Source organism: Athene noctua, unplaced genomic scaffold (assembly GCF_965140245.1).
Source record: "Athene noctua unplaced genomic scaffold, bAthNoc1.hap1.1 HAP1_HAP1_scaffold_61, whole genome shotgun sequence".
In the NCBI taxonomy this organism is placed as follows: domain Eukaryota; kingdom Metazoa; phylum Chordata; class Aves; order Strigiformes; family Strigidae; genus Athene; species Athene noctua.
Window position 1 is genome coordinate 1 of NW_027437552.1, and position 27,909 is coordinate 27,909.

The window sequence follows — 27,909 nt, forward strand, 5'->3', positions numbered from 1 at the left end:
GCACCAGGCAGCAAGAGCCTCCAGAGAGCCAAGAGTGGCTTTTAACAAAGAAACCACACCGTGAGTCAGTGCTGGTCACGTATCTCAAGGCAGAAAATGCCTCTGAAGGCCATAATTGATAGGCCCAGCCTGGGGGGCTGTGCGGCTTTCCATCATTTTTGGCAAGTTGACCGCTCTCTTCTTCTGCATCAGCCTTTCCCTGTAGTGTATTTGGCTTCTCCCTTGCTTCTTTACAGCCCACTCTAAGTTCCCTTAAGCCATCTCCTTGTTTCTTGTCTCGTTGTCTTCCTATGTTCCTCCTTTTGCTCTCCAGGTTTCCTTTTATTCCCAGTAAGGCCACAGTGTCTGTGGTCTCCTCTTGCTGGTCTGCCTGCGTGACTGTAGCAGTGCAGCTTGACTGCCCCACTCAAACCCAGTATGTTAGAAGTGAATTTCTTCCTCCCCCCAGTATAGCAGGTGCTGTTTTGCCTTCGGGTATTTCATCCCCCTCCAGAGGCGTGACTGCTTGGGTGTGTGCAGGCAGAAGCCCGCAGGTTCTTTGGGCTGGTTGATATGCTATTGTGCCCTGGCAGAATGGATTCCATCCCGGTGTATTCCTCTGTAAGGAACTGAAGGCATTGATGCCTCAAACATTCATCGACACAGAAAACCTCCAGGACCAGCTGTGGCCTTTGGATTAGTCTAAGGAATGTCACCTGAGGGAGCGGGAGTGTATGGAAGGCCGCACCCCCCCACTCCCTTGTAGTTGTGTTGACAAATGCCTTATGTGGACCTCAGAGGGGGGAAACTGAGTGAAACCAAAAGTTTCCCCTCGAGCACCAAGACCGCTCATCACTGGCCGCACTGTGTAAGCCCGGTACTGTGTGGCTCCATTGTGTCAGCCAGACACCATGCTGGCCTTGCTAACGGCCTCGTGCCGTCGCCATTGAAGAGGCGGCAAGGCCTGACAAGAGGTGAGCATTTCTGCCCCAGAAGCAGAAGTGTGCTAACCAGCTGGTAAGATGAACTGAAAAGGGGACAGAAACTTTGTTGCGTCTGCACCCACCAGCCAAGACGGTCGGACCTGAGACAGTGCTGGATCCAGGGGTGCTGATCCGCATTCCTCTCCCTCTCCCTCTCCCTCTCCCTTTGTAAGACACCACATTGTTTATTATCCTTTTCCAAGTTTAAATTGTTTTCTACCGCAAGTAAAACATTTTAACCGGTCGCTTGGTGTCGTTTCACCTTAATTTAACCCAAGGGGATCACAGAACTGTTGCGACTCTCTGGGCTTCCAGTCTGGGTTGTGACAACCTTAAGAGTTAGAAGTGCTTTGGAAAAGTGGTTAAGGAGGGATGTCCCCAGGGCACGGCCAGGTATTTTCTCCTCATGTGTCCGTATGAGTGGCAAAATCATAGTTTCCTGTCTTCCCTGCAGGTTCCTCGGCTGGTGAAGGTTGTCTTGGAGCCGTCGCCTTACTTCAAGTTGACCAGCCCCAGTGGTGTGTGCTGTAAAGTAGCACCTGGCATGTGCTCAACTTTCCGCGTCCTGTTCACCCCGGAGGAGAACAAGGTGAGACTGGAGGTCCAGAGAGGTCGGTGCCTTCAGTGTAAGCTGAACCTGCTGGGCTGGATTCAGAACAGGGCATCTGCTGTGGGTTTTGAGGACTGTCCTGGATCTAGAACCAGGGGAAACTCCTTCCCCATGGGGAAGATTATGCTCTCATAGGCTGGAGGCTCTTACGTGTTTCAGATCACTTTTGTCCTTCAGTGATGGAACATTTAATGTCATGTCTGCTGGTTTGAGAGAAAAGAGAGTGCCGTCTGTAGTGGGGCGGCCTCCCGAGGTGTTGGTTTCTGGTATCTGTCCACTGCTGTGTGATTATGGGTTTGCTCCACTAACGGTAGATACAGAGGTGTGTTTAAAAGTGACTTGTTACTTGGAGGACCTAAAGTGAGCCTGATCAGAGTGAGGACTGCCACCCGTGGAAACTGGAGTCACCTTAATGCCTCGCGTGTTGGCCATGGTAGCGAGACAGCAGAACATTATGTCTGAAGTCATGGCGGATTTTACGCACTGGTTATAGCCCACAGCCTGCTGTGGGGTCTGCTCCAGGCTGTGGTCGGGCAGTCTGCAGCTGGTCTGTTAGGATGCTGTTAGCTGCTGCAGCAGGGACTGACGGGCTGTGCTTTCCCTCCCTGCGCTTCCTTGAGTGTTCCTGAGGGAAGATGCATGTGGAACTATAGGAAAATGGCAGGGTGGGGTATTGATGTTTGACCATCTCATCCCAACAGTAGGGGTTTAATTATTGTGGAAAATACTAGAGGAACAAATAGATCCAGAGAGCTTTTCTGTTTCCCATCGGGCAGCCACTTCCCTGCCTCACCCTGGACTGGAGCAAAGATGGTGCTTTTCCATCCCCTCTGTTTTCAAGCCTTGCAGCTGGGCTGTCCCTGAGGACACTTGTCTGTCTGCGATGCAGCTGGGACGCTGGGGCAGAGGGACCGCTGTGCAGGTGGCAGGGAGCCAGCCTGGCACAGGCACACTGAGCTCTAGATGTCCCTAACTCGGCAGGAGGCTGTTGGGCTGCAGGTGGCTTTGAGACATCTGCCTGAACGAGCACACAGGGGAATAAACGGGCAGGTACAAGCTGCAGGCAGACACGTTACCCAGAGCCTGCGCTGTGGCCGTCACGCGTGTTACTGTGGCTGCTCTGTCAGCTGGCACCTCTTCCATGCCAAACACGCCGTGCCTTTGCTTAGAGGTTTGCACATCAGTGCTGTGGCCCTGGCAGGTCTGATTCTCAGTGCTGTGATGTGAAGGGTCAATGCTGTTATCTGGAGGCTTGTTAGTGCAGAAGAATTTAATACCTGGCATGGACAGGAGGAAGCAGTGCAGGGAAACAAGGACAGGCATGCTGAGTCCTTTCACCACCATCCTGCTACCTCTTAGCACTGTCCTTCGCATGGCTTTTTTGGAGAGACGAGGCCAGGGGACAGCTTTGAGCCAGCAGATGTTTCTGCACCGGGCCAGCGGTGCAAGATCTCTTTGGGCGTACCTGCTTCTTCATCTTTCACTTGCTACTTAGATATAATTTAACACTTTGTCCTATCCTCAAACAGCACGGATATAGAAAACTGAAGAGAAAATGCCCTGTGGTCCCTAGCTCCCCATGCTTGTGAAATAATCTGTTCCTTTGGAGGGATGAGAAATTATTTCACATCGTTAATATTTAGGGTTAAAATTCTGTTGTCCTAGGGCAGTTCTCCAAACTACTCAAGTGACACAAGAGCTTAATCTCATTGAGGTAGGCTTTGCAAAGTACACCGGTGTCTTCAAACTCTGATTTATTCATATTAATTAGCTTACTTTTGGGGGGTGGCAGAGGTATATTGGTGCCCGTGAAGGGCAAAGTGCTGCTCTTCGAGTTTAGAGAGGCAGCAGAGCAACACGTGAACATCACCACAAATACAAGTGGGGTGAGAGAGCCCTCAAGAACCCCCATGTCCAATACTTTGTCCCTTGTCTTGCCCTTGAACTGGCGAGTGTATGGAGCAGGGAGCTCTGCCAGCAGAGCTTCAGCGACACTCCGGTGGTTTCTGGTGCACTGGGGGTTGTGCAGGGCATGGGGAGAGGGATGCCTGCTGCTCAGCGAGGAGCACGTGGGGATTTATACAGCTGAATCAGAATTTTGTACGAATTGAGCATTTTGTCTCATACTTGATGGAGTGTGGGGCCAGCGAAGCACCAGAGTGCCGTAGCTCAGCTAGAAACGCATCAACAGCGCAGCCAGGAGGTGCACGGCGCCTTGAAAACCCCTCAGCAAAGAGGCTTTGGGAAATGGTTCTGCAGAGCCGCCTGCGTTGGGCTGGCAGTGGCTTGCACGCAGAACACCTGTGTGTTAGTTGTGGAAGGCTGACGAGCGCTGCCTTTGAAGAGGCTCTGCCCCTCTGCTGCTCCATCACCTGCAGGGAGGGTGGATAACCCCGTGAGCTGGGACGCAGGTACAAACCCCTCTGCCAGGGCTGGGCACTCCTGCTGTGGAGCTGGTTTGAATCTGTTCTTCCCCGGGGTAAGTCTGACTTCAGCAAAGTCACTCCTGATTCAAGGGAGTAAAATTGCAGCTAAGCCCTAAATAAAAGGACCACGTGAGTTGTTAGTGGCTGAAATGCCACGTGCCATATAGCGCTTGCTTGAAAAATGAGCAATTTCCTATTGTCTTGCAGTCATTTGGGAATGTGCCACAGGATGGGACTGTCAGAAGGTAAATAAAGAGCTGACATGTCTCTGTTTATTGGCACTCTCCTTAGAAATAAGAAATGCTAATTTTTCTGTGGGTCAGCGTTTCCAGGTAGTTACTCTTGCTGCTTCTGTCGTACACATTTCGGGTTTAGGGCTTCAGCTGCGTTATGGTCTGACAGTCTCTGCCTAATTGGAAACCATCGTGGAACTGACTGGCAATAGACAGGAATACCTACCTTTGTGTGTGTCCTTTGGCTTATTAATAGGTTATCTTAAAGGAAGAAGGAAGCAAGAAGCATATGAATACATAGCACAGCTTATTCTGTTTTGTCCTCTCGCTCTTTTTGCTGTAGCAATACAATATATTCAAGCAATACACGTTCAGTCTGTAAGGTTTGCCAAATTCACTACTGTTGCTCAGTGGAGACTGAATTAATGCTCGTTAATGTGAATTATGACAGGCTGATGAGTTATTGCATTACTGAAATTAGAATTCAGTCGGGCGCTGTTAGATGTTTGGTAGCACACTGAAGCTATTCCAAGTATCCTTTTAAGATGACTTTTGAGGGGAGGAAAGGGGCAGAAAATCAAGGCAAATGGCCCTGTGCAAAATGAACCTGGAGCCAAGTGACCGATTTCAAAGCCTGCTGTGAATTGGTGGCTGAGGAAGGCAGGAGAAGGGCCACCCCTTCTCATGGGAAGCTGTCTTCATCCTCCAGTCTCTCCTCTCTTAATGGCCCTTCTTTTCCAGCCTTCATGATATCCTGGTTTCAGCAGGGAGCTTTCCCTGCTCGACTTGCTACGTTACTTTGTGCTACAAGGATCTCTTCTTTGCAGTTGTCTGATGCAATGGGTTCAGTGAGGTATTTAGGGTTGGTTTCACAGCAAAACCGCCCCCTGCGTTTGCTGGTGTGCTGGGCAGTGAAGGTTGCTGTCACTGTGACAGTAATTAATGTTAACCTGAGCTTGCAAAGAGCCTGAACTGACACCTCTGAGACACAAGCAGTTCTTTAATTTCATTGGGTGAAATTCAAATGCCAGTGGTGATACTTCGCAGGCCAGAGCTTATAACTTATTGCTTCTCGAAGGTGAATAGGAGAAGAGGAACCATTGCACAGTGACAGGTGTTTTCCTTGAAACTGGGAGAGGAGTTGTATGAAGGATGAAGTTGTATTTTCATGAAAATCTGTAGACTGAAGCTGGTGGGTCTAAAAAGAAACTTTAAAGTGTGGAAGCGATGCAACCCCTCTCTCACCCAGGCATGTTTGTTTAGAAACCTGGGTTGAAACCGTCTAAGGGTTTGCAGTTGCAAAGTAAAACAAGGCTGTGAATTGGTTCCAGCTGTACCCGTAGACTGTAAGTAAATGCCTAGCAGAGCTGGTAAGGCAGGGCAGTGCTGCAGTGGAGATCTGCAGCCCCCATCTCCTCCCACGGGAGGGTTATTCAGCTTGCAGATGCTCACAGGACTGTGGGTTCACAGCAGCCTGCACAGCCAGCTTCTGCCTGGCACCCCTCTTCCCTTGGCTTTCCCCCGGTTTGGCCTGAGGCTTTGTTCAGCTTGGTGCAAGGTCCCATTCTGGTGGGTCACGGAGCGTGGCTGAAGGTCAGGGCACTCTGAAGAGCTGAGTCCAGCCTTGTACGGGATGCAGCGTCCCAGGGCGTCCCTGGAGAGGGGGCTCGGCACGCAACGTGCCTGTGCATGAATGGCGAGAGGCAGTTTGCTCTCTCAAGGTCATGGTTGTCTCTGAGGCCAAATCCTTGTTGCTTTAGCCTTGCCTTCATGTACCTGAGATTAGTCACAGGAAGAACTCTTTAAGTCTAGTGTAGAGCTGGAATAGGCTGCTGAGGGCAGGGGTGGAATTGTTAGTGCTTTTAAGTACTTGTCAGGCATCTTGCAGGAGTAGATTGGGTGTAGAGCTGAGCCAGTTCTGTGGTTGGGAGATGGATCAGCTAGCTTTTTAAGGGTGTGTGACCCCAGCCTTGTCCCTATATTGCTCTGGGAAAGGGTAGGAATTACACACTTACCCTAAACTCACCTGACATTAAAACAATTCCCATGTCCAGCTTGTTAAATATTTCACCAAAGACTGAGTGTTGGTCGTGCACGTGGCAAAGTCCTTTTGAAAAGGCACCTGAGCATCCCCTCCCTGGCCAGCATCAGTGAGGTCACTGTGTTGCTGGGATTGGAGTTAGTACTGTGGCACAGTGGGTGCTTAGTGGAGCCTTTGATCATCTGCGGTGGGGATGATCACGGGTTCTTGTTACTGCTGTAATCCCTTCCATGAAATTGCTCTATGTTGGTGCCTCACATGAATCAAAGTATCAGAAAATTTCGTCAGGTTCTGCCAGCTTGCTGTGAAAGCAGGCGAATCAATGGGATTGTTTCTTCTTTGCAAGTTAGCAGCCTTGTTCACACTACAGGAATGAAATGTCCCTAAGGTAAAAAGCCCTTTGACGTTACTGTATGCTACTGTTAGAGTCATAGAAACCAGCAGTTTTTCTTCTGCCATGGGATGGTACAAAATGCACTGTGCTGAGATTGTTTCTTTCCCTGCAGGATTATTTCCACCAGCTCACCTGCATCACAGAAAGGGAAAAGTTTATTGTGCCAATCCGAGCTGTAGGTGCCCGAGCTATCCTGGACTTCCCTGACCAGCTGAACTTCTCCGTCTGTCCAGTCAAGTACAGCTCCCAGAAAACTCTGCTGGTTCGCAACGTGGGTAACCGGGAGGCTCGCTACCGCATCAGCACTGAGAGGTAAAGGAGCTCATCTTCTTTGTGCAAAACACTGTTGCATGATAACACGGTTGGTAACAACAAGGAACCAGAGCATCTGAGCTGCTGTATTGCGGCTGTAGCTGCAAACGGGCAGGACATGTGGGTTTTGCTGTTGCTTGTAGTGTTTTAAGTATGATGGAACCTGTGATAAAACTCTGCGTGCTGCAGCGAGGTTTTGTACTGCAGTGGTGTCTCCAACAGAGCATCTCGCAAGACCGATTCCATTAGACTGAAAGAGCACATGACAGAAGGCAACCTGGCTGCCCTTGGGCTGTGTAAGGTGCTGCGTGGCAGGCAACAGCTCTAGGAGCTCGGTTCCTGTAGACCGAACACAGTGTTAAGAGATGGGCAAGCTGTCAGCTGGTGAGAGAGACATTTACGAATTTACCAGCAGCTGTGTCTTTATATGCAAGTGCCATTAGAAATCGTAGATCAAAGCAATTGGTATTGAGGCCCTGACAAAGGCCAGGAACTTTGTTTTCCAGTGGGTTTGGTCTGGTCCGTGAGACCAAATATTAAGTAGAATGAGCTTTTAGGTGGAGATGAGCAGACACTGGCTTAAAAACTGCACCACAGCCCCAAAGCAGCATGCTAATGAGGGCACAGGCAAAAGATGCAGCAAGTGTCTGGTGCATGGGTTGGGGGCCTTTTCTTTTAGAGCTTTATCTCTCCCAGATTTCCTGGAGAGTGCTCCAATCTGTAAGTATCCAGCTTGCAACCTCCTGATCCCGAGTGCCTTCTGAAGTGGTTCCATACCAGTGTCGGCCAAAGACAGCCATGCTCTGGGAGGCTGCAAGCGCGTGGTGTTCCGGTGGTCCCGAATCAAATGCCTGACATGAGTTGTGTTATGGACAGCCTGTCCTGCTCCTTCTGGTCTCAGAAGACAGTCACTGGTTTCCCAGTTGGCTGAATGGGAGAGGGTGATGCAGCTGCAGGGAAACTGGTTGAGTTGGCTGGTAATTCGTGGTGAGTTGCTTGGTTCCGGAGGTCTTGGTGTAGGAGCTGAGGTCAAGAATGCAGCAAAGACCAGCGGTCTGACTTGGTGCACCTGAGCTGCTTCAACTTCTTCTCCAGGAAAACAGGGCTCAAAAGGCCAGTCTTTACTTTTCTCTTGTGAAACATGAGGGTTCAAGAGGAGCTTCCACCAAACCCTGGCAAGGCTATTTAAGCAGGCTTCTAGGATGCTATTTAAGGAGGCTGCTTCTTTTCCCTGTGGAAACACGTAGGCAGGAACTTGTAAATCACTGCACAGTTTTCCTCTGGGATTTCCAGATCTAGCTGTTGTCACCAAAATAAATACTCAGTAAAATCTCAGTAATCATCTTTTTGCAATGGACTCTCCAACTCTCCTATTGAGTGATACAGCACGTCGAGTCCTCCTTGATACGGATTTTAAGAGTTTCTGAGCTTGAGCAAATATTTCCGCCCAGATTTGCAATAAAGAAATGGGAGGCATTGCAAATGTTTTATTTCAAACTACACACAAAAAAGTTCTGAACAACTGGACTGCATGTGTACAGGGATGGGAAGCTGATATGATTTCCCTTGTCAGCTGAGGGCATCTGCCATCTCTTCCATTTCATGATAAACTTTTGAAAGCTGCTTTGAAATTTCAAACAGATGATTTAAATCTTTGAATATAAGTAGCATTTTATTCTAATTAAGTTGCCCTGACTTTCATTCAGATTTCTTTTTAAATACTCTTAAAAGAGTATTTAAAAATACATGCTTGCATGTGAGAGGAGGAGGAGGAGGATTAGTGGAGTAGAAGGGAGTGAGAGATCTGTCTAAGCTTATAGATCCATCAAGTGACCTCTGTGTCCTTTATTCTCTATCTAAACAATTTAAACTTGTGTTTTCTGGCCTGAGCATATTCAGGCTCTTGCCCATTCACAAGTCATTTGCAGATGCCACCATTTCCTAGTCCATCGTGCTGCTCATATCACGTTTCCTCGCAGCTTTTCTCTGGATTTCCTTCTCTGTGGCATCAAGCATAATCTGTCTGCCTTCACCTTCAGTGCATTTTTCAGCCCATCTCCAGTCCTAACCTTTCCCCTCAGCTCTTGCATCTGGTCACTTCATGATGACTTTCCCTGCCTGTTACTCATTTATCTAAAGGCTTTGATGTTTTCTGTTGTGCATTTCCCTCCAGGGAAGAGCTCTTAAGTGAAGCCATGGGGCCAATTCAGCATCCTTCTGCTGTTCCCGTTTGGAGCTCTCCCTTGCCATGGTTTCTACCAGAAGCATGGCCGCATATTTGATCACTTTTCATGGAGGGAGAAAACCACCAAAGCACTCCCTGTTATGCAGTCTGGCTTCGTGCCTCTCCTCCCTCTGCATGTCCATACCCAGCTCTTAGCTGCATAGCATGGTAATAGAAAGTAATAATAGTATAAATAGAGAAAGTCTCTTCCTGTTGTCTCATTGTTAAGGCAGGATAACCAGTTTCTGCTTCATGACATTCACAGAGATAAATGTCATTCCAGTACATCCGAGTTGAAAAGGGTGTCTGGAAGCAGATCTCAGTGCAGCACTGCCTTCTCCTGACATTGCTGACGTTGTGCTGTGCCATGCTATGGGGCTAGAGGGGATCAGTCTGAGATAAGATCCATTTAGGAATGTCCCCACCAAGCTCTGAAGGCTCAGGAAATTATCCTGCGAGGCACAGTGCCTCGAGCCCCGTTGTATCCCTCCCTGTAGTACCCATACGCTACATGGTGGCGTGAGACTGGCGAGTTCCCGTAGGACGTGCAAAGACCATCCAAGGACATGAAAATTGAGCCTAGGTGCAGTGAAAGAGGGAAATACAGACCTTGCGTGATGCTGACAGGATTTTTTAGCACAGAGATGGAGTCTTGGATGCTTTGACTGTAGCAGACTGGGTTTACTGGAAAAGATACATTGCTTGAGTTTGGTTGTTATACCGTTACTGTAAAATAATATATGCCAAGATGAAACTACCAAACTACCTTTTTTTTTTTTTTTTTTTTTTTCCCCTGCAATAGATCTTAGTAGACAGAAGAGGCAATTCAATCACCAGTAATTTTACTGTCTTCCTTGGGTTTGGAGGTAGCTTGTAATGAAATCTATTTTCCCAAACTCAAATGATTTTATAAGGCCCCAGTAGACCAAAGAAAGGTTGGCTGCAGGAGATAAACATGCCACGGCACTTGAAGTATATTGCGGCCTCCTTGCACACTGCGTGTGCCAAAGGTGTGGTTCAGGAGAACAGGCAGCATGGTAGTTTGAGAGCCTGGGCCACAGAACTGCCAGCTTTATTCACTTGTCAGTCGTATTTCTCAGTTCTGTCAGGAGTATTTGGCCTTTGGTATCATCACGGGATGCCCAGCTGTCAAGATGGGGAGCTGTTGCCTGGTGAAAGTAAGCAAGATGTAAATGCCAAAACATATCATGATGAAATTGCTTACGAATCTAGTGTTGCTTTCTTTCTGAAGGGCAATAACAGGCAAGATCTCGGCAAGTACTGATGGGCAGGTCTCTCCTAAGTTGGTGTGGCTAGATGTGTTTATACAAGCTGCATAAGGGACTGCAAGGTGCCATTGGGAGATCTGGACATGTGAAAGTCTAGATGTCGTACAACAAAGCAAACCTACAAATGGACATAGTTACAAAGCATGTCAGAAGAAAACGAGCTATTAAAAAGCCTCCAAACCTTACCTTTTCTGTCTTTCAGGAGCAGTAGTGATTCATTAAAAGGGTAGATCTAACAGGATGCAAATTATCCCAAAGAACAGCTCACATTTAATGGGTAAAAAGCCAGTGTCTATCCCGCTAGTGCCATCTCTCAGCAGTGGTTTTCATTTGGCTGTGACAGTGTGTCAGGGATGTCTCCTTAGCATCTCGTCTGTAGGCTGCAGACAACAGCTTAGTGATGGTGACTGAAATTCAGGGGAGTTAAGTTAAACCATGGAGCTTACATCTTTGAGTCTTGGAGAACCAGGTCCATGTGAGGGGTAATGAGCTCCCACTACAGCAGGAAGAGTTGTCTCATGGGTACGGCGTGGGGTAGGATGTAGGACAGGCAGTATCTGATTTGTGCTCCATTTCTCAGCCCTGAGAACTGAGTCCTGAACTTGGCTGGATCCTCCTTTCACAATTTGAAAAGATGAAGGTATCTTTGGGAGGGTTATTCCCATCCATCTGAGGGCAGGAGTATGTAGACATGGGGAAGGAGCAGGAAGGTGATAGGATGGGAGGTAGTGCTGAAGTGTTGCCCAGGATCCCCCTTAACTGGCAGCTTTTCTGTTCTGGCAATATTTCTGAAAGAAAAAGAAACAAAAAACAAAACCAAAGAAACTCCAAAATCTCTGCCTTTCTCACACCAGGCAATGATCCCACCCAAGCCCTGGCAGAGACCTGCAGCAGTCCTGTCAGTGACCATCAGTGCGGGTGCAGGACCGTGTAGAACAGCCCAGTTCTGAGGCTGGTGGTGCCTTGTCTTTCCTCCTCTCTCCAGAGTCTCAGGCCCAGCACACAAACATTGCAGGCCCCGTGCTTCGGTGGCAATGCTCCCGTGGTTGTAATGGGAGCAGGTCAGGCCCCTAATTGCAGTGACATCTCCTTAATGAGCAGAAACTCCAGCAATTTCATCAGCTGTCACTACTTACATGAACAAAGTTCAGCTTGCGCATGGCTCCAGTTGTTCTCAGTATTTTTGTGTGTGTTGCATTCTCTAATGATGGTAAAACTCTCCAGAGCATGTTTTTAAGGTGACAAATTGACCACCAGCAAAGCACTAAAAGCAATAACTTTTGTTTTCTAAGTGGGGCTGTAGAAGAGCCATGAAGCCCAGCTGCAGAAGCATGTTACACCTGGCTTGTCCCTTTGCATTAAAGCACTGAGTTTTGTGTCTGTCAGCCAAGAGCCGTTTATCTGGTGACAAATCATAATTGCTCATATTAAATCCAAAGTACCCCAACACATTTTCATAATTCTTTCCAGTGCATTGCACAGAACTTGCCTGGTGGGCCAAGCAAACAGTTACCGAGCTTGGATGACAACCCCGAGTCCCAGATTGCAGTGCTTGTGAATACACAGAAAAACCCCTGTTAAACCCGCCTTGATGTGCTCCTGGTAATGGCACTTCATGTAGCCGGGGGTTTAACGGTTCAGGCTGTACAAGGGATCCTCCTGCCGTGTCTTGTTTCCACGTCCTTGTATCGCTCTAATCCGCGTTTGCACTTATTCAGCTTTTTCTGATTGTTCCTTTTCTTAGAGCAGCTTTCACTGTAATGCTGACGAAATGCACCCTTTCTTAGGCTAAACTAGGATGTTTTCAAGGTAAAAAATTGAATTCTGCAAATTAAATCATATTTATTCTGTGGTCTTCAGAAAGACACTTATTCTCCCTCCTGTCTGATTGCTAGGCTGCAGTCTCACTGGGACAGGTAGTGCCCTGACATTTGCATCTCCTGAGGTGGAGTTTATAGGTGGCAGGAAAAGAGAGATTCCTGCGGAAGTCAGTGTCAGGTTGTGCAGGCAGATCGCTCTCACCCTCTCTGTGCTCCTCAGAACCCATCCTCTGGCTGTGCTGCCAGCAGTCGGACTCCTGAGCCTCCCTGCAGAGATGGGGATGCAGAGTATGGGGGAGGTGAGGTCGTTTGACACCACAGGATGTTCGGAGAGCCGGATCTCTTCAGAAGTGAGAGTCTGTAGCGCCATTTCTGATCCTCTATGTTCTGTTTTTTCTGCTGGCTGTGGTTTGTTTGCTTCCTGCTTGCCCAATGAGCTGAAGTGGAGTAGGCTGCAAAAGGAGTGTAGTCCCCGGATCGCCCACAATAGCCCTGATGTGTCTCTTTCTCTGTGTTGCAGCCCCTTCTCTGTGGATCCCTCCATCGGGACTCTTGGGATTGGTGATGCCGTGCAAGTGACAGTGGAGTTTCACCCGCTGAAGACCGGGGATCATTCCGGTTCCCTGGTAGTTCACTATGACACAGGTAAGTGCTGGGCACTGCGTGGTGCACGCTCTCTGCATCCTTCAGAACAGAGCCCCTTCTAGGCAGAATAACGTTAAACTTTCTTTGCAAACTACTTCTAAAAGTTTTTCTTTCAAAACCTCTGCACGTCTCAGTGCTTAGAAGGGAGCAGTTAAAGGGCAAAGGCTGAGCCTGTTCTGTGTGTCCTGTGTGGCTGTGTGCTGGTCCATCCCTGCTGTCAGCACGGTGTTCTCCCCCCAGCACGCCCCATGACAGTCATCTACCATCATTGCCCGATGTTGCAGCCACCTTAATTCCCTCTCCAGGTGTACCTCCCCTGTCCTTTACCTCGGGGAAAAAGTGACAAATAGTGTCACTTTAAGAGTAGGTGGGAAAAACTCAAGAAAAGGTGTGATGTTAAAAGGCTTCTGTCTGCCTTGGTTCAGCAGAGGTATCTCGTGATGCTGTTCAAAACACTTCTTCAGTTGCCTGAACGCATTTGGTGTGCATTTTCTCTTGCCTGAAAGAGAGGTTTGTTTTGTCCCTGTTCCTGAACTTCATTCCTGGGAAGTGTCATGTCCTCACCTAGGTGCGACTGCGATGCTTTAGCCCAGCAATGAGCGTTTTATTGTCTTGAGTTTGTAGAAGTTCTGTAAATTCTCTTATATCTTCCAAATGCTCTTTGCAGCCTTCTGAGTTATCACAGCTTTGTTTAATATTTTTCAGTCAATGACACATTCACAGAAAATTTATGCTCACTCAGAGAAGCTCATTGGTTTGGGTAACACTTTCTTGACAGAACAACTGACATTTCAGAGAACGACAAAAGGTGCCTCATTTGTATGCGTTTAGGGAACCTATAGGATAAACTTCAGAGGGATAGATCTTTTCCTGGGTTGGATGAGGGCTAACAGGTCGGTGGGGTTTATACCATGTGAAATGGAAAGTGCAATTGAAGAATCCAGGGCCGGGATCTTCACAGCTTGCTTGGAAAACCTGAGCCTTGTTCTTAACACCTGATCCCTCCATGGGTAATCTTTGCCAAAGTGATTTTCATGGACAGGCCACGGGGACCAAACTATCTGCTGGCTCTGGGGTGGGCAACCTCCCCGTAACATGGTGCAGCTGCCTGGGAGATGAAGGCAGGATTTGTTCCTGCCTGTCAATACGGCGCTGCAGTTATTTTTTAATAAACCACAGACTGAGAAGGAGAGCAAGGAATAATTAAGGGATTATTTCTCACACTTTGCAGCATACAAAGAAGTAAAAGGCTGCTGAGATTAATTGCTGAAGTGAAACCAAAGCATTTAATCAATCGGTCTTAAAAGCCGCTTGTTTTAGGCGTAGTGCAGAGCACCAGACCGTGTTACCCAGCCTGGCGGGGAGAGCCCTGGCTGCTTTGTCCTGCGCTGTCAGACTCCCTGCGACTCGCATACAAAAAGCAGCTGGGCTGCTCTTTCAGAGTTGCCAACAGACTGTTTCTTATGAAGCGGAGGCACTAAGAGCAAAATATCAGTGTAGGGTGTTGGGAGGCGTTTTCCTTGCCTTACTGTGTGTCTGTATGGACTTGCTCACAAGTGGCAGTAGTTCTCAGTGAATCCCACTGGTTTTAGTGTGACTGATGCAGGATCAGGTGCGTGTTGCCTGGCTTTAATTTTAATTCAAATCTGTCCCTAGCATTGCTTAAGGAGACACGAAGCTCTTCCCTTTGCCTGCTATTTGGCTGATTAGAATTGTGCCTCCTTTACACTGTCCTGGTTAGGAGTGCAGGTGCTGTCCCCTGGACAGGCTGTCCGCGTGGTGGTAATTGTGTTGCTACAAACTTTACAGGTGAGTGTGAAGAAAATGTCTTTGCTGCTAAGAGCATAATGATTTACAGTGAAAATTTGATCTTCACTGCTTTACATGTCCCAACTCCTCCATTTCCCCCATGTACATGGGTCTGGGTGTGAAAAAGTCCAGCTCATACTCCATCTGGGAACGTAAACGTGTTGGGATGCTGAATCCTTTTCCTTGGCTGAGCAGGCTTACTTCGGTAACGAGGCCACCCATGCAGGGGCTTGGCGCTGTGTTAGTGGTCACTGTACACATGCAGGACACTCACGAAATCCCAGCCCTGGCTGTTTATTGCTGTTTGAGGCTGAACAAGTAATGGTAGCGTGGACGTGCCAGCACCTCTGAACATCTCAGCTACCACGAGGATAAAGCATCTGAGAAAACACTGCCTTGTTGTGATAGTCATCTGTGGTTTGGCTTTGGAGAAAGCAACCACCTTTGCAGAGCTCTGTTCTCTTTCCTCTAAGAACCCCCTTTTGACCAAGGGTCTTGTCATCTGTCTTGCAAGGCTGGCATTGCAGTCACTGAGTTCTAGGAACTCGTTTGAAAATGAAATGAAAATCCTATTGATTTAGTCTGTAGACCAAGTCTTTTCCTTCCTCTTTTTTCTCCTTTGTAAATTCACTGATGCATGTGGACAGGCAGCAGGGTTTAACTGAGGTTTAGCCCTTGTTGTGCTGCATTTTCTGTTCCTGAGATCGCTCAGACAAGTTGCTGAGTGTTCTCAATTTGAACTGACTGCAGCCGGAATGGAGGAGGCTCAGTACTTGTCTGAGCAAACTCCCTACCTCAGTACATCCTTGACTCGTCCCTGTATTGTGCAGGATACCAGGGTGGGAATACTAAAACCAGTTTCTGGCTTTAATCTTAGTCTTGTGCCAGTGTTTACAGGGGCTCTGGTGCTTCTGTGAGTAGCGTTAAGCTACTGTTGAGCTAAATTCATGGCAACAGACCGTGAGCTTCTGACGCCCACCGCTGTGTGCCACTGCCACTCCAGTCTGCAGCTGTTCATCTTCATGCACTTCTCCGTTCCTTCCACACCAGGAAGATTTACGGTAGCTGCTTAGAGGTGCTAAGAGGTGGGGAAATCTTCCGCTTCCTAAGCAACAGCCCCTTTTGAATCCAAAGCTTCCCTATAGTGCTCTAACTGCTGCAATTATTTTTTATTTTGTGTTTAGTGCTGGCAGATGGTTAGAAACTGACATTATTCTGTGAGTTTTTAAAGAAGATCTTGTTTCCCATGTTAGATCCTAAGGTGTAAGCCAGACTGATGCTGTACAAGAGGCTTCTCTAGATTTTCCTTGGGCTATGAGGCATTAAAAAACTTTGCAAGGGGATTTTTCTTTCCGCCTGTTGTAGGTGGTGAGTGCATGTTGTGCTTTTTTTTCCTTCTCTTGTGAGAATTCCCAGCAGTATGGCTGGTTTCTGTCAGACTTTTATGTTCTCGTACATCTGCTTCAAAGTGAGTGGAGGGAGTCGTATATTGTAGGCAAAAAAGGTGTAAATAGGAGTTTGTGCAATTATATGTTGACTTTGCATCCTAACAGTAGCAGCACTGCAACAGACGGAGGGTTGGTAACTAATACTTTATACAGCCGATTGGTTATGTGCTCTTATAGTTCAAATCACTTAGATTGATGGGTGAGTCTAGTTGGTCTCCAGAGTGTTTGTCTCTATCAAAACAGGTAATAGGTAACAACTGTTTCCTGTCTTTGTTTCCCCTTTCCTAGAGCTGCTTGTAATAATGAATTTTTCTCATGCTGTTTTTGGTAAGGTTGTTCTGCTCCTTGCAGAGTATGGCCCCTCTCCAGGGCCTTGTGTTTCAGGAGAGCTGATTTGTCACTTTGAGGGTAGATGAAGGGGAATGAAGTTTGTGCTTCATTTGCTTGAGGTTTCTTTGCACAGCTTTGTAGCTCCACAACTACATAACACCCCTCTGAAGAAAACCCCTGCTCCAGCAACCCATGGAGCTGACTGCGTGAGCACAGACTGGGATGTATGTACTAGGAGGGTGGCTTGGAAGTTAGAAATCTCCTTCTGGCTGTTTTGTTCATCCTCAGGCATGCACAGAAACAGACATCTGCGTGACGCTGCATCCCCCATTTTTAGCACGTGAAAGATTTCTGGAAGAATGTGGTTTTCATCTCTCTGCAGGTCATCCTTGACCACAGCTTGTCTACTCTTATCATCAGTGGAAATCACTGACGTGTTCTAAGTGTCATTACCGGTGGAGGTGTTTCAGGACAGAACTGAACATTCATTAGCCTCCTTTCCTTGTGGATCGATCAGCATCTGCTGAGAAGCAGAAGCACAGCTTGAAGGGTGACTGATTTATTAGGTGGTCTATTGAGCATGTCTTTGCCAGGCAATCAGAATGAAAGTTCCTGCACCATTTTCTCCATGGCCAAAAGCAATGTTTCAGCCAGTCGGGTACCCCAGCGTGTCGTTACTGTGGTAGCAATAACGATTAAAAATAGCCCGCGGCATCCTGGGTACGCGGCAGTGGTCTTCCATCCTCTGACGGTTTCATCGTCCTTTTCAAAACATTCTGCAAAGCTCCTTCATGCTGGGCAGGACAAAGCCTCCGTGCTGGCTTCTGGATATTCCTGTGCCGGAGTATTTCATCCTGGAACCAGGCAAACAGTTCTTGCTAAGCACAGTGCAGAGGGGTGCTGGGGAATGCGGTGGGTGCTCGGTCACAGAAGGATGCACGGCGGGAGCCTGACTGCAGGGAGATGGCTCAGCGTGCAGGAGAGCTGTCTGAAGAGCCTGCAGCCTGTCCTGTGGAGCACTGCTGCCTGGTCACTGCTTTCCACCTCCCTTTTCATCCCCATCTGTTGTCTTATGGCTCCTTGCAGGGCCTCTGGGGTAGAGACCCTCTGCTTTCACTGTGCTGCGTGGGCTCAGTGGGTGCTTTGCTGAGGCCGGGGCCACACTGGGGACTCTGGCCGTTACAGCAACAACTGTGGGCACGGTCATGAGGAGGATGCTCTGAGCTTCGTTGTAGCCTGGGAGTGGTTCTTTAGAGACACCTGTGTTGCCAGCAGCAGTTTTTTAGTGGTGAGGTTTATAAAGGAGGTCTGGAGTAAATAACGTGATGGTTTAATGATGTCTGAAGGCAGCTCCTGAACACCGCCTCGGAGAAGCACTTGCAAATGACTGTCGCTGCTCCATGCTTTGCTCTGGGGCTGGAGATACAGGCGTGGGGACAGACAGACGCCTTTCTCAGGCCGGCGGAGACTCGGCGCATCCTGTAGGTGAAGCCATCAGCTTCCCAAGAGCGAAACAGCTCAGAGGAGCGCTCCTGACTCTGATCTGGTGGTAGCTCTGTGGGAGACGCAGCAAAAGGCACATGGTGGGGCGGCTGGATCAGGCTGTAGGTGACTTCTCCAGCTTTCCAGAGATCGCTCGGCCTGGTGAGGTGACTCGCTTCTCCGGCGGTGAAGCGGTAACGGAGACCTCTGCACACTGCTTGAAAAACAAGAATATGCCGGCAGTGGAGGCAGCTGGGTATGATAGCAGGAGCAAAAGAATTACTTCTCATAGGTCGATATGGGGGTACAGTCACATCCTTTTGAGTGAAGAGCTCTCCTTTCATTGCTTGCTTGTATTTTCAGTGAAAAAGCAGCAGCAGGAAGGCACTGTCTTCTGACAGACTGGGCAAATGAAATTACACTTGCTTTCCATGCTACCTAAATATTCCAAATGTGACTGTCATTCACTCCTAAAAGATTTTCAATCCAAATTCAGAGAGAGAATCTCAGAGAGAAACCCAGGGATAGAGGAAGAATATGTCGTGGCGAAGACAAAATGCATCAGGGTGCTGTTTTGTTTCTCTTCAGTCTAATCGATCTGGCTACCAGCTTCCCAATGTTTAGAGCAGTAATCAATGAAGGAAAGTACCAGCTCTTGGACACTAGGAACGTGTTCTTCATCAAACCTGAAATTTGTTTTGAAATCTTGTTCAAGGGCTTGCTCATCTATCCTTTCTGTTCAAGATCAGTTTGTACTGCTCTGAAAATTACTCCCTCTTGTACCAGGATGCTTGTGTAGTATTAGAAGAATTCAGAAAGATGCTTTAGCTCTTCTGTAAATTCTCTCTTTGTCTGTTTTCCTGCACAACAGGAGTCCCACAGATTTCTCACTTCAAGATAGTGAAAAGTTATCGTGGTGTGCTGATACCTGTGTCTGTAGCCATGTGGATGGATGCTGGGATAAAACACAGAGGTGTTTCTGCTGTGTCAAAGAGCACCACTCAGGAGTGCACAACCCGAAGCATCTGTTCTGCTGCTCTGTAAAAAGTCTAGCGTTTAATTTCAAGTTCAGGCATTGCTTTGTTCAGGTTGCAGAGTGAAAGCTGTGTCCTGCCACCTGTAGGAAATGTATCAAAAGCATGTAAGAATGAGAGAGTTGACAGTCTGCAATAAGATCACGTTGTGTAAATAATGATAGGGCAGACACATCTAGATTCAGTAGATGCGCTTTCATGGCAGCCAAGCATCCCAAACCACACGCCATGGACACTGCCCTGCCAAGTGAAATGCCTAGTGCTATGTCGCTGTTACAGTACAGAGGGGTTTATTGAAAAACAGCCAAGAGTCTTAAATGAAACGTCATATCTGATTTGACACCCAAGACATGAAGCCTGCAGCCGCCCGTGGCCGACCCTGGCCGGTCCGCTCTCCGTGTCAGCTCATGGGCCTGGCAGACAGATCCGTGGCTTCCTCCTGACTCGCTGGCAGCTGTGCGCACTCTCCTGGACCCGGCGATTTGTGGGTGTCTATATTCAGCACGATGCCAAATGCTCTCGGTGGTAGAAGGTGCTCCGGCAAACCCTCCAGCCTTCAGAAGAGTCCTCAGTGCCTGCAGCCAGGAGCGCAAGGGTGACTGCATCCCCAGCAACTCCCCGCGAGAGCAGCAGTAGGGGATGTTTAGCAAATTGTGTAGAAACAGGCGGTGCACATGCTTTCTCCCTCGCGGGCTCCGGAGTTAGCATTTTTCTGTGCTGGAGGCTTTATTCTCATCTCTGTTGAATAGCTTCTGATGCCTTTATCTTCTAAGAATTTGTCCGGTTTCTCCCTGGATTTGCAGCTGTTAGCCTCTACAGCCTCCTGTGGCAGTGTGTTCCAAAGGAAGGAATACTCCCTGGAAAAGTACTGCCACTTTTGTGTAATTTCTGTCTAATAACATTATTTCAGGCCCTCAGGTTCCTGTTTTATGACAAATAGTGACAATTTTTTCCTTATTCACATTTCCCAGGCCATCCATGCTTTTACAAACCTCTCCCATCTATTGCCCGTATGATTTCTAGGATGAGGAGTCATAGTCAATCTTCTTATAAAAGCTGCTTCATACTTTAAATTGTTCTTTCTGTCCTTCTCTATTTAGCTTGAGATGCTTCAGCTTGTTTTTTTGAGATCAGAACTATACCCAGTATTTCGAGACGCACGTGGCCATGGGTTTAGGCAGGGAGACGATGATAATTTTCATGGTGTTTATTTTGCAGTAGTTTGTCATCTTGATCGTTGTAGAGCGCTGGCTCGTGTTTCCATAAACCCAAGCTCGAGGCACTGTGCATGTCTCCCATTTCTTGGCTCCTGGCTCCTTTGCTTGCCAATATATGCCAAGGATTCAGTGGAGGGAGAGGCAGTGCTCATAAAGCATACCCGCCTCTGTAACTCTCCTGAACATCAGTCATTTCTGTATGCCAAGTTGTCCATTATAGAAAGCAGATTGTCAAGTCACTGTAAACATTGCTGCTGTCCTTGCAGCATAACTCTCATCTCTGACCACAAATCCCTACCACTCCATACTCCCTTAAGAGCGGAGAAATTGAGGCTATACAGGCATGAAGGCTGGGTTCTTTGTGTGTGGAGATGAGTGAATGACTCTGGAGAACTAGTGGTTAAGGGTGAGTCAATCCCCAGTGCCCCCCCAAAAGAGGGGGCTCCTTTTTTTTTTTTTTTTTTTTCCCTGGAATGAATGTGATTCTGCTGTGTTGTGTCTGGCTTCGGATTTCAGGAGTGCACCCAGCACACATCCAGCGCTCTCCCTGTGTTGTTGCACGGTAGCGCTTTAAAGGCAGGTCCGTTGGCTGGCTGCCTTGCTGTGACCTGTGCAGAGAGGAGGAGGCTCTGCCTTTGCAGAGGGATGCTCTCCAGGCTACGGCCAGGCTGCTGCACTTGTCCGTTGGGGCTGGCTCTGAGGCTTTAAGCGCCACTCCACAGAAATGCCGTTTCTAGAGAGCATGTCTGATGTTGGCTGTTTGAGTCTCACCTGGGAAACACTTGCCTGCAAGAGGAAGAGTGAGCTTGGTACTGAAGTTTGATCTCAGTTGACTGCCCGGAGTTACTTGGCTGGGAAGAAGGAAGGTTTGAAAACTCTGGAAAGGAGGGAGCCTTTGGGAGTCTGTTTGGGAGGGTGACGTGCTGGCAGGTCCTCCAGCAAGGCCCCAGTCGTTGGTCAGTTGATGTGCACAGCCAGGGACACTCTCCTCTTCAGCGGGCTCTGAGGTGGAAAGCAAAGATGCCCTCGCTCTGGTCGTTGAACGGCTTGGGAAGACGCAGCGTAGACTTGCAGACTCGGGCATAAGCAGCAGGGTCCCGGCTGAGGAAATGGGCTTGCAGGGCTGTAATGGGCAGGTCGGGGTGGGCCGTGCCCCACCAGTCTCTTCTTGACACGTGTTCACAAACCCACAGCAAGTGAGGGCGCTGCTTCTGCAACACAGTGAAGCTCTCTTCTGTGTCCCATCCTGCCCTGGGCTGTCACTTGTTCCTCTGAACCTCCCTTTCCTGCCTGCGTGCCCCCAGACATCTTTGGGTGTCAGCAACAAGGGATCAGGAGAGACACAACGCTGGGCAAGCCCTGACTGAGGTGGGACTCCTCAGAGTCACCTGAATGACTTGGATGCAGAATTCTCTATGACTCGAGTGGGATGGCAACCCAAAGGCCACCTGGGCACATCGGAAAAATCTCACTGTAAATACTGTCACCTTGGGGATAGATCTCTACAAATGCACCCAGAAATAAGGTGCTGACGGTGGTGCCATCCTCATTCTGTACATGGGCAGCTGTCAGGATGTGATGAGTGTGCTGATCTGTGGAACTGCCAATACAGCTAAAAGCTGTAAGAGTTTATTCTGTTACTGGTGGTTTGCTTTGTTCCTCGTACTTCCATCAGCAAGTGAGATGAGCAAAGACTCCCCTGTGCTTTTTTCCAGGTGAAGATATTCACACAAGCCTCTCTGGGGCAGCTGTAGATGTCAACATCGGTCTGGCCAGGAGCTCCCTGACAGTTGAGAAGACTTACCTCACACTGTCAAACCACAGATCTGTAGTCATCCACAATCGGAGTGAAATCAAGGTTCACTTCCAGTGGAAGGCTTTTTCAACTCAGGAAGAGGAGGATCATCAGAGGCTGAGGTTCGTTTGAAAGATTCATTTCAGTAAGATACACTGCCCAAGGGTAAAACTAACATGTGGCCTCAAGAGGTGTGGTGCATTGAATGGTTTAGGGCAAGTAAACCATCTATGGCATCAGGTTAGGTGTCCCTGGGCTTTAGGGTAATGGAGCTCAGTGCCTCGCATTCCAGCTCCATCCATGGTCCAGCTGAGGATGGTGTTTTGTGGAGGAAAGGTTGATTGCAGTGACTGGATTCCCTCAGAGAGCAAATTTGCATTTTAGGGAGCCCCAAACCACTGATATCCAGAGACCCCTGGGTTATGGGGGGTCCATGAGGCTGAGGAAAGTGTCAGCACTCGTTCCCTGGGACTGCACTGAGTAGCAGCATTTAACATAGCTGCAGGTAGCATAACTGTTGTGATATTCACTGCAGCTTCTTCCACTCCAGCTTTGATAAGGTGGCAGGCTCCTTCTCCAGGAATGTGCAGGGTCAGGTGCTGTGTTGGCCCAGCAAGTTGAGGCCGTCCTGCTGTAGGATGTTGAATTGCCTTGCACTGTCCCGGTTTCCAGCACAACGAGGTGTTTCTACCCTTCCTCAGAGACTGGGGAGAATTTGGAGGTGAAGGGTTCTGCAGGGAAGGCAGGGCAGCACGGGACAGAGCGCGTTTGGGCTGCAGCAGCCTGTGTCTTCATGGTGCTGAGAGATGGGGCAGGTTCTTCCAAGGGTGTCTGTGGTGAAGCTTTGACATTCCCCTTTCAGGCAGCAGAGACACACTTATAGCCCGGGGGGATGAACTGGAAATGACACTTAAAAGTTTGGGTGATTAAGGGAATCCTTGTGGGACTTTCCAGACTTGCGTGGATGTAGGTGTATAGGAGTTAGCTCACAGCTGATCAGGAAAGTGCCTTAAACTGGAGCACTTTTTAAAGGCTTCTGAGCCAATAAAGTTCAACATAATTAGGTCAGAAATGCCTTGAAGGCCAAAACTAGTTTTTCACTGTTCTCTATTTTTAATTACACAGTGTGTGACTTCCATGCAAGCTGAATGTGTTAAAAGAAAACCTCATTGCCTTCTCTGGGCACTTGCCTGGACCCTTCCTTTACCGCTCTCTCCTCACCTGCCTGTCTCAGATTGGACCCTGAGTGATCCTCTTTCCCCTCAGAAGCAACCGGGCTTCCCCACAGTTCACTTCAACCTGATTCATTTCCAATTACATTTGATCTCATGCCAGTTTATGTCCTGAGTCTGACCAGGACGTTCTGTTCTTCCTCCTTGCAATCCCAGGGATGGTCATAGCTCCAGGGCCACTGTCCTGCTGCTAGAGAAGCTTTAGAGATCTCAGAGCAGAGAGGACTTTTTCCATGAGAGGAGGCAGTGCAGGACCCTGCTCTGGGCTGTGACCCCAGAAGACCTGGATCCTTAGGTGGTGTATCCAGGGGTTTGCTGTGTCTCCCTCCTGTAGGACTTTCTGGGATGTAATGGTGGAATTATTGTCCGCTGATGGAGGTTGAGCTGGGGGTTGCTCATCGGAGGCGGGAAGCCCTCCTCACGCGCAGAGCTGTAGGTCAGCCGTGGAGAAACATTCCCCCCTGCACTCCAGGGGGGGCGAGCCAAAGCAAGTGCTTTTGGTGCTGGTGCCAGCCTTTGCCCCAGGCTCTGTCTGTGTACAGCTAGTAACATCCGTGACCGTATTTCCGTTGGAACTGTATTTGAATTTAGCTGGGTGATGATTGCTATCCTGGTTTTACTACATTGCCTTGATCTGCTGCTACACATGGAGCCTTCCACTCATCCCCCCAGAGTTGTCACCTGCTGGTTCTTCATGGCCGGGGACTGGAGTGTGCAGAGGGGACAGCGATATGCCAGCTAGGAAGCAACTGCTCTGTAGCAGTGCTCCCTTATCTCTTGGTTGTGATCTTTAAACTCTAGAATGATTTCTGCTACAGCTGCCAAGTAAGGGAGAGATGAACTGCGTCATAGCCCTACAGAGATGGCCAAAAAGAGGAAAAAGATAAGGTGGTTCAAGGCCAGACGCAAGGGTTTGGATTCAGAGATGCTGGTCCAGACTTCTTTAGTGGGTGATGCCAGGAAAAGTGCCTTCCCCTCTCAGGGCCTCTGTTTCCATGCACATATAGACATTGGTGTCACCGAAGTGATGCAATGCCTGAATTCATTGGTTTGCTTTTACAGTGCTCTGGGATCCTCTGGTGAGAAGTGGTATAGGGCACAGAGAGCACATTTAGCTTGCTTACCCCTGCAGGTCCAAAGGGGAAGGAAAAAGGAGTGATGCCAGTAGCCTGCAGCTGAAACCCAGCTGCGTCTCCCCCTGCCAGTGAAGCCCTGCAGTGGGTGCTCCTTCGTCTTGATCTGGCTCCCCCAGGCAGCTCTGTGGTAGGAAAAGCCAGTTGGGGTGGTCGGTGGATTCTCCATCAGTTGTGGCAGAGGCTTTGAGCCAGGAGGCTCTCGAGGGCTGCCGGCTTTCAGAAACCTCTTCTGAGCTTGTAAGCGTGGAGTAAACCTGCGTGCCGTGGTGGCGGCCAGCAAGTGATAATCTGACCCATGGGGGACCCCGTGGCTTGGGGTCAGCCCCTCGCTGAGCTGCTGCTGATCCTCCCCGAGCGCTTTGCTGCCCCTGCGCTCACACGAGTCTCTGCAAATATGTTGCTCATTAAATTATCTGCTTGGTTTGTCTCTCCCCGTGGCTGCAGGCTGCAGAGGTGGAAAGGGGGCAAGATGGACCGTTGTCTGAGGGAGTGCAGGGTGGACTCTGCTCTTGGAGAACACCTTCCCCTTCTCTCCCGCCCCTTCCAGAACCAGCGGGCAAAAGTGCAAGGAGACTCCATGCTTTTCTCCGACGATGTGTTCAGCCTTGAGCCAATGGTAAGTGATAGCTGAGAACCTCCCTTCCTTCTCCTCCCTGGCTGAGGTCACTTGGCAGGTCCCTGTGTCAGCTGGCTTGATGGGCCAAGAGATAACACCAGGTTTCTAGGGAGGCTGCGAGAGCTTGTTGGAAAAAGCATCTCTGTGGGCTCCTGGCAGAGCGAGAGGCTGCCTAAAGCTGAGCTCTGCTGCAAGGGCTATAAATTAAGGGCGCTTGGTAAGTGTCCTTACACTGTTGAGAGCCATCAATAACGATGAGTGAGGGCACAGCTTACACATAGTGTGTGGGGATTAACAAAGGACATTAGAGCGCTCTCAGTTCACATATTGACCTGAGGAATGAAATGATCCTCTGTGGAAAGGAGGCCAAGTTCAACCCAAGTTTGATCAGAGAGATACCAATCTCTTCATATAACCTGGATGGATACCACGGCTCAATCTCCCTTCCAGTGTCATCTGTGAGCCTGGACACAAGGCTGGCAGGTTTAAACGGACTTCCTGAGTTTCATGGCGCATAGGTACAGACATTTTATTGCCTCTTCTGTTTATGCAAGCAAAACCCCATATCCTGCAATCGGCCAGATCCCTTTATCTGGCCTTTTATTAATATCCCTTTATTAATAAAATGAGTATTTGCATGGTCTGAGATGAAGAATGCCCACTGTCCGAGCAATGTAAAATCCCTTTTCATCTTGGAGTAAATCCTAGGATAATCTCAACCTCTTCTTCCTTTTAAAATAGGTGAAACTAATTTTTTTATTTTTTTTTTCAAGGAAGGGGATCATCTCCTCTTCTTAGTTGTTCCTATATCCCATATAAGGCTGAGAGCCACCAATGTTGGCACAGCGGCAGTTTCACACCACTGTAGCTGACAGCAGCATGATGTGACCAAGAGATTGTGTCAGAGCAGTGGGAATGTTGTAGAGAGAGGGAGCTGATCAGCTGAGCATTAAGACCAGCCTGTGGTGTGTCAGAGCTGATTTTGGAGTGTGCCGCAGGGCTCCTGCTGCTTTACAGTCAGACTGTCTCTACAAGTAGCTTAACCTGCTCTTAAGCTCCTGAATGCTTTGAGGTGAGGTCCAGAAGTCTGGCTGCCCACAGCGCCGAGTCCTGGCGCTCCATGTAGTGACATACAGACATAAAGTGTAGCCTGGCCTCAAGTCTCGAGGGGAAACCTTTCCTGAATGGAATGTTACACAGGTTGCTCTAGGACTGACTATAAGTGGGCTACCACATGAGTCTCTCCCCTTCTGTTTTGTCCAGCATTATCAACCTTTTGATTTCCATGAATTCCATTATTGATGGAACAATCAATTTCACATTCACTTTTGCTCATGCCTGTCTTTCCCCCTGGCATATGGGTGTCTTTACATCAAATGGTAGTAAGCATTTTCTACTTTTATTAAATGTAGAATCTAAAACTCTACTGCTGCTGGCTTCCACAACCTTCTTTGCGGTGACAGCCCTGTAACTTTTAGCCTGGACAGACACCCTTCGTGCACTGCCATGTAAAATCTGCTGGAGAGGCCCCCCAGAGATGGGACCTTATGTCAGTGGACCGTTAGCTGCCAGTATTTTCAGGTGCTGCAGTCTGTAGAAGCTGCAGCAGGTCACTTCAGTCTGTATAGGGTTTACTCGCTGATGGAAATAACAGAAAAGAGGAGGTGTGATTTTGGAATTACCATGTGGATGAGAACATTCTGAGCAGTTGCCCAAGCTTGTGGGAAACAAGCTGATACGCAGCTCTGACTTTCTGAGCACATCTCAAATTTGGTTTATTTTTGCATCTACACATGATGTGTCAGCAGGGGCAGCTGTGGTAGAGGCCCAGGTGGCTCCCAAGGGACAAAGTCCTTGCTGTTTGCTGCATCCTCCCTGCCCCAGCTTGTCTGTAAGTCCCATTGGAGACCTGTGGGAGCTGACTCCTTGGAAATGGCAACCAGAGGAGAGGGAGGACGAGGACTTACTGCTACACTGACCTTGACAAGTCCTCACTGTCCTGTCCTTGCCTGGTAGTGACTCCTCAGTGCCACGTGTGAACTCTGGGCTGATGGAGGTGGTCGACAACATGTCCAGGTTACGAAGGTGCTACTGTTGTTGATCCAGAGGTTGGGCCAGGAGGTGACAGTGGTGTTTGTTGCTGCAAACCTGCACCTCAGCTGGGGAACCAAGCTGGTCCCCATCCACATGAGAAGCTACTGCAGAGCACTTTGTTTTTTGGCGGAAGGCACCATCTCCAGTGGGAGCTGTGGTCCATCCCACAGTTCCCTGTGGGCTCTGTTATTTATGGAAAGAGGCAGATGTTAGCTGTGGCACTGCCTTTCTCCTAAGTGCCCTGAGCTGAGAGGATGCACTTTGAGTGTCATTTTAGTACTTCTGTTGCCAGCTCTGTCTTGTTTTCTTTGACTGCTTTGAGTGTGATTTCCTTCCATGGATTGCCTTCCCCCTCTGCAAAGCAAAGCAGGTGATTTGACCAGCAGTTGGTGGTGCCTGGCTTTTCAAGACCAGCTTTTTCTGACTCCGACTGGTGGAGATCTAGCAGATCCTCATTATTTAGGGGCTGAGGGAGGAGAGATAGGATCTGCCATGTATTTACGGTTGGGCTCTTGCAGAGAGATCACTTGTGTAGCTGTGAGTCCCGGTGTGCCATCCCCTCCTGTATCACCGTGCTTTATGCTGTAGCAAAGCCAGGGTAGGACAGCTGGAGTGGTGGTGCTGTACCATCGTACATCCACCGTCTGTATTTTATGCCACCTGCCAGTTGCAGCCTGTCTGAGGCCAGAAGTGTTTCAGCCAGAAGTGTTGCAATACCATGTTCACAGCACTGCATAGTTTTACATCTGTCCTGGTTACC

General features: G+C 48.8%; 1 protein-coding gene across 1 annotated transcript in view; it reads left to right on the top strand.

The window, feature by feature from the left end:
- Positions 1-1,416: 1,416 nt before the first annotated feature.
- The window catches only part of LOC141954997 (hydrocephalus-inducing protein homolog), a gene marked incomplete at its 5' end in the record, with an annotated part of 85,146 nt that continues 58,653 nt past the window's right edge, over positions 1,417-27,909 (top strand). The window contains 5 exon segments of the mRNA XM_074895069.1: positions 1,417-1,551; positions 6,779-6,978; positions 12,832-12,956; positions 21,992-22,193; positions 24,884-25,055. Coding sequence (XP_074751170.1) covers positions 1,417-1,551; positions 6,779-6,978; positions 12,832-12,956; positions 21,992-22,193; positions 24,884-25,055 — 834 coding nt within the window.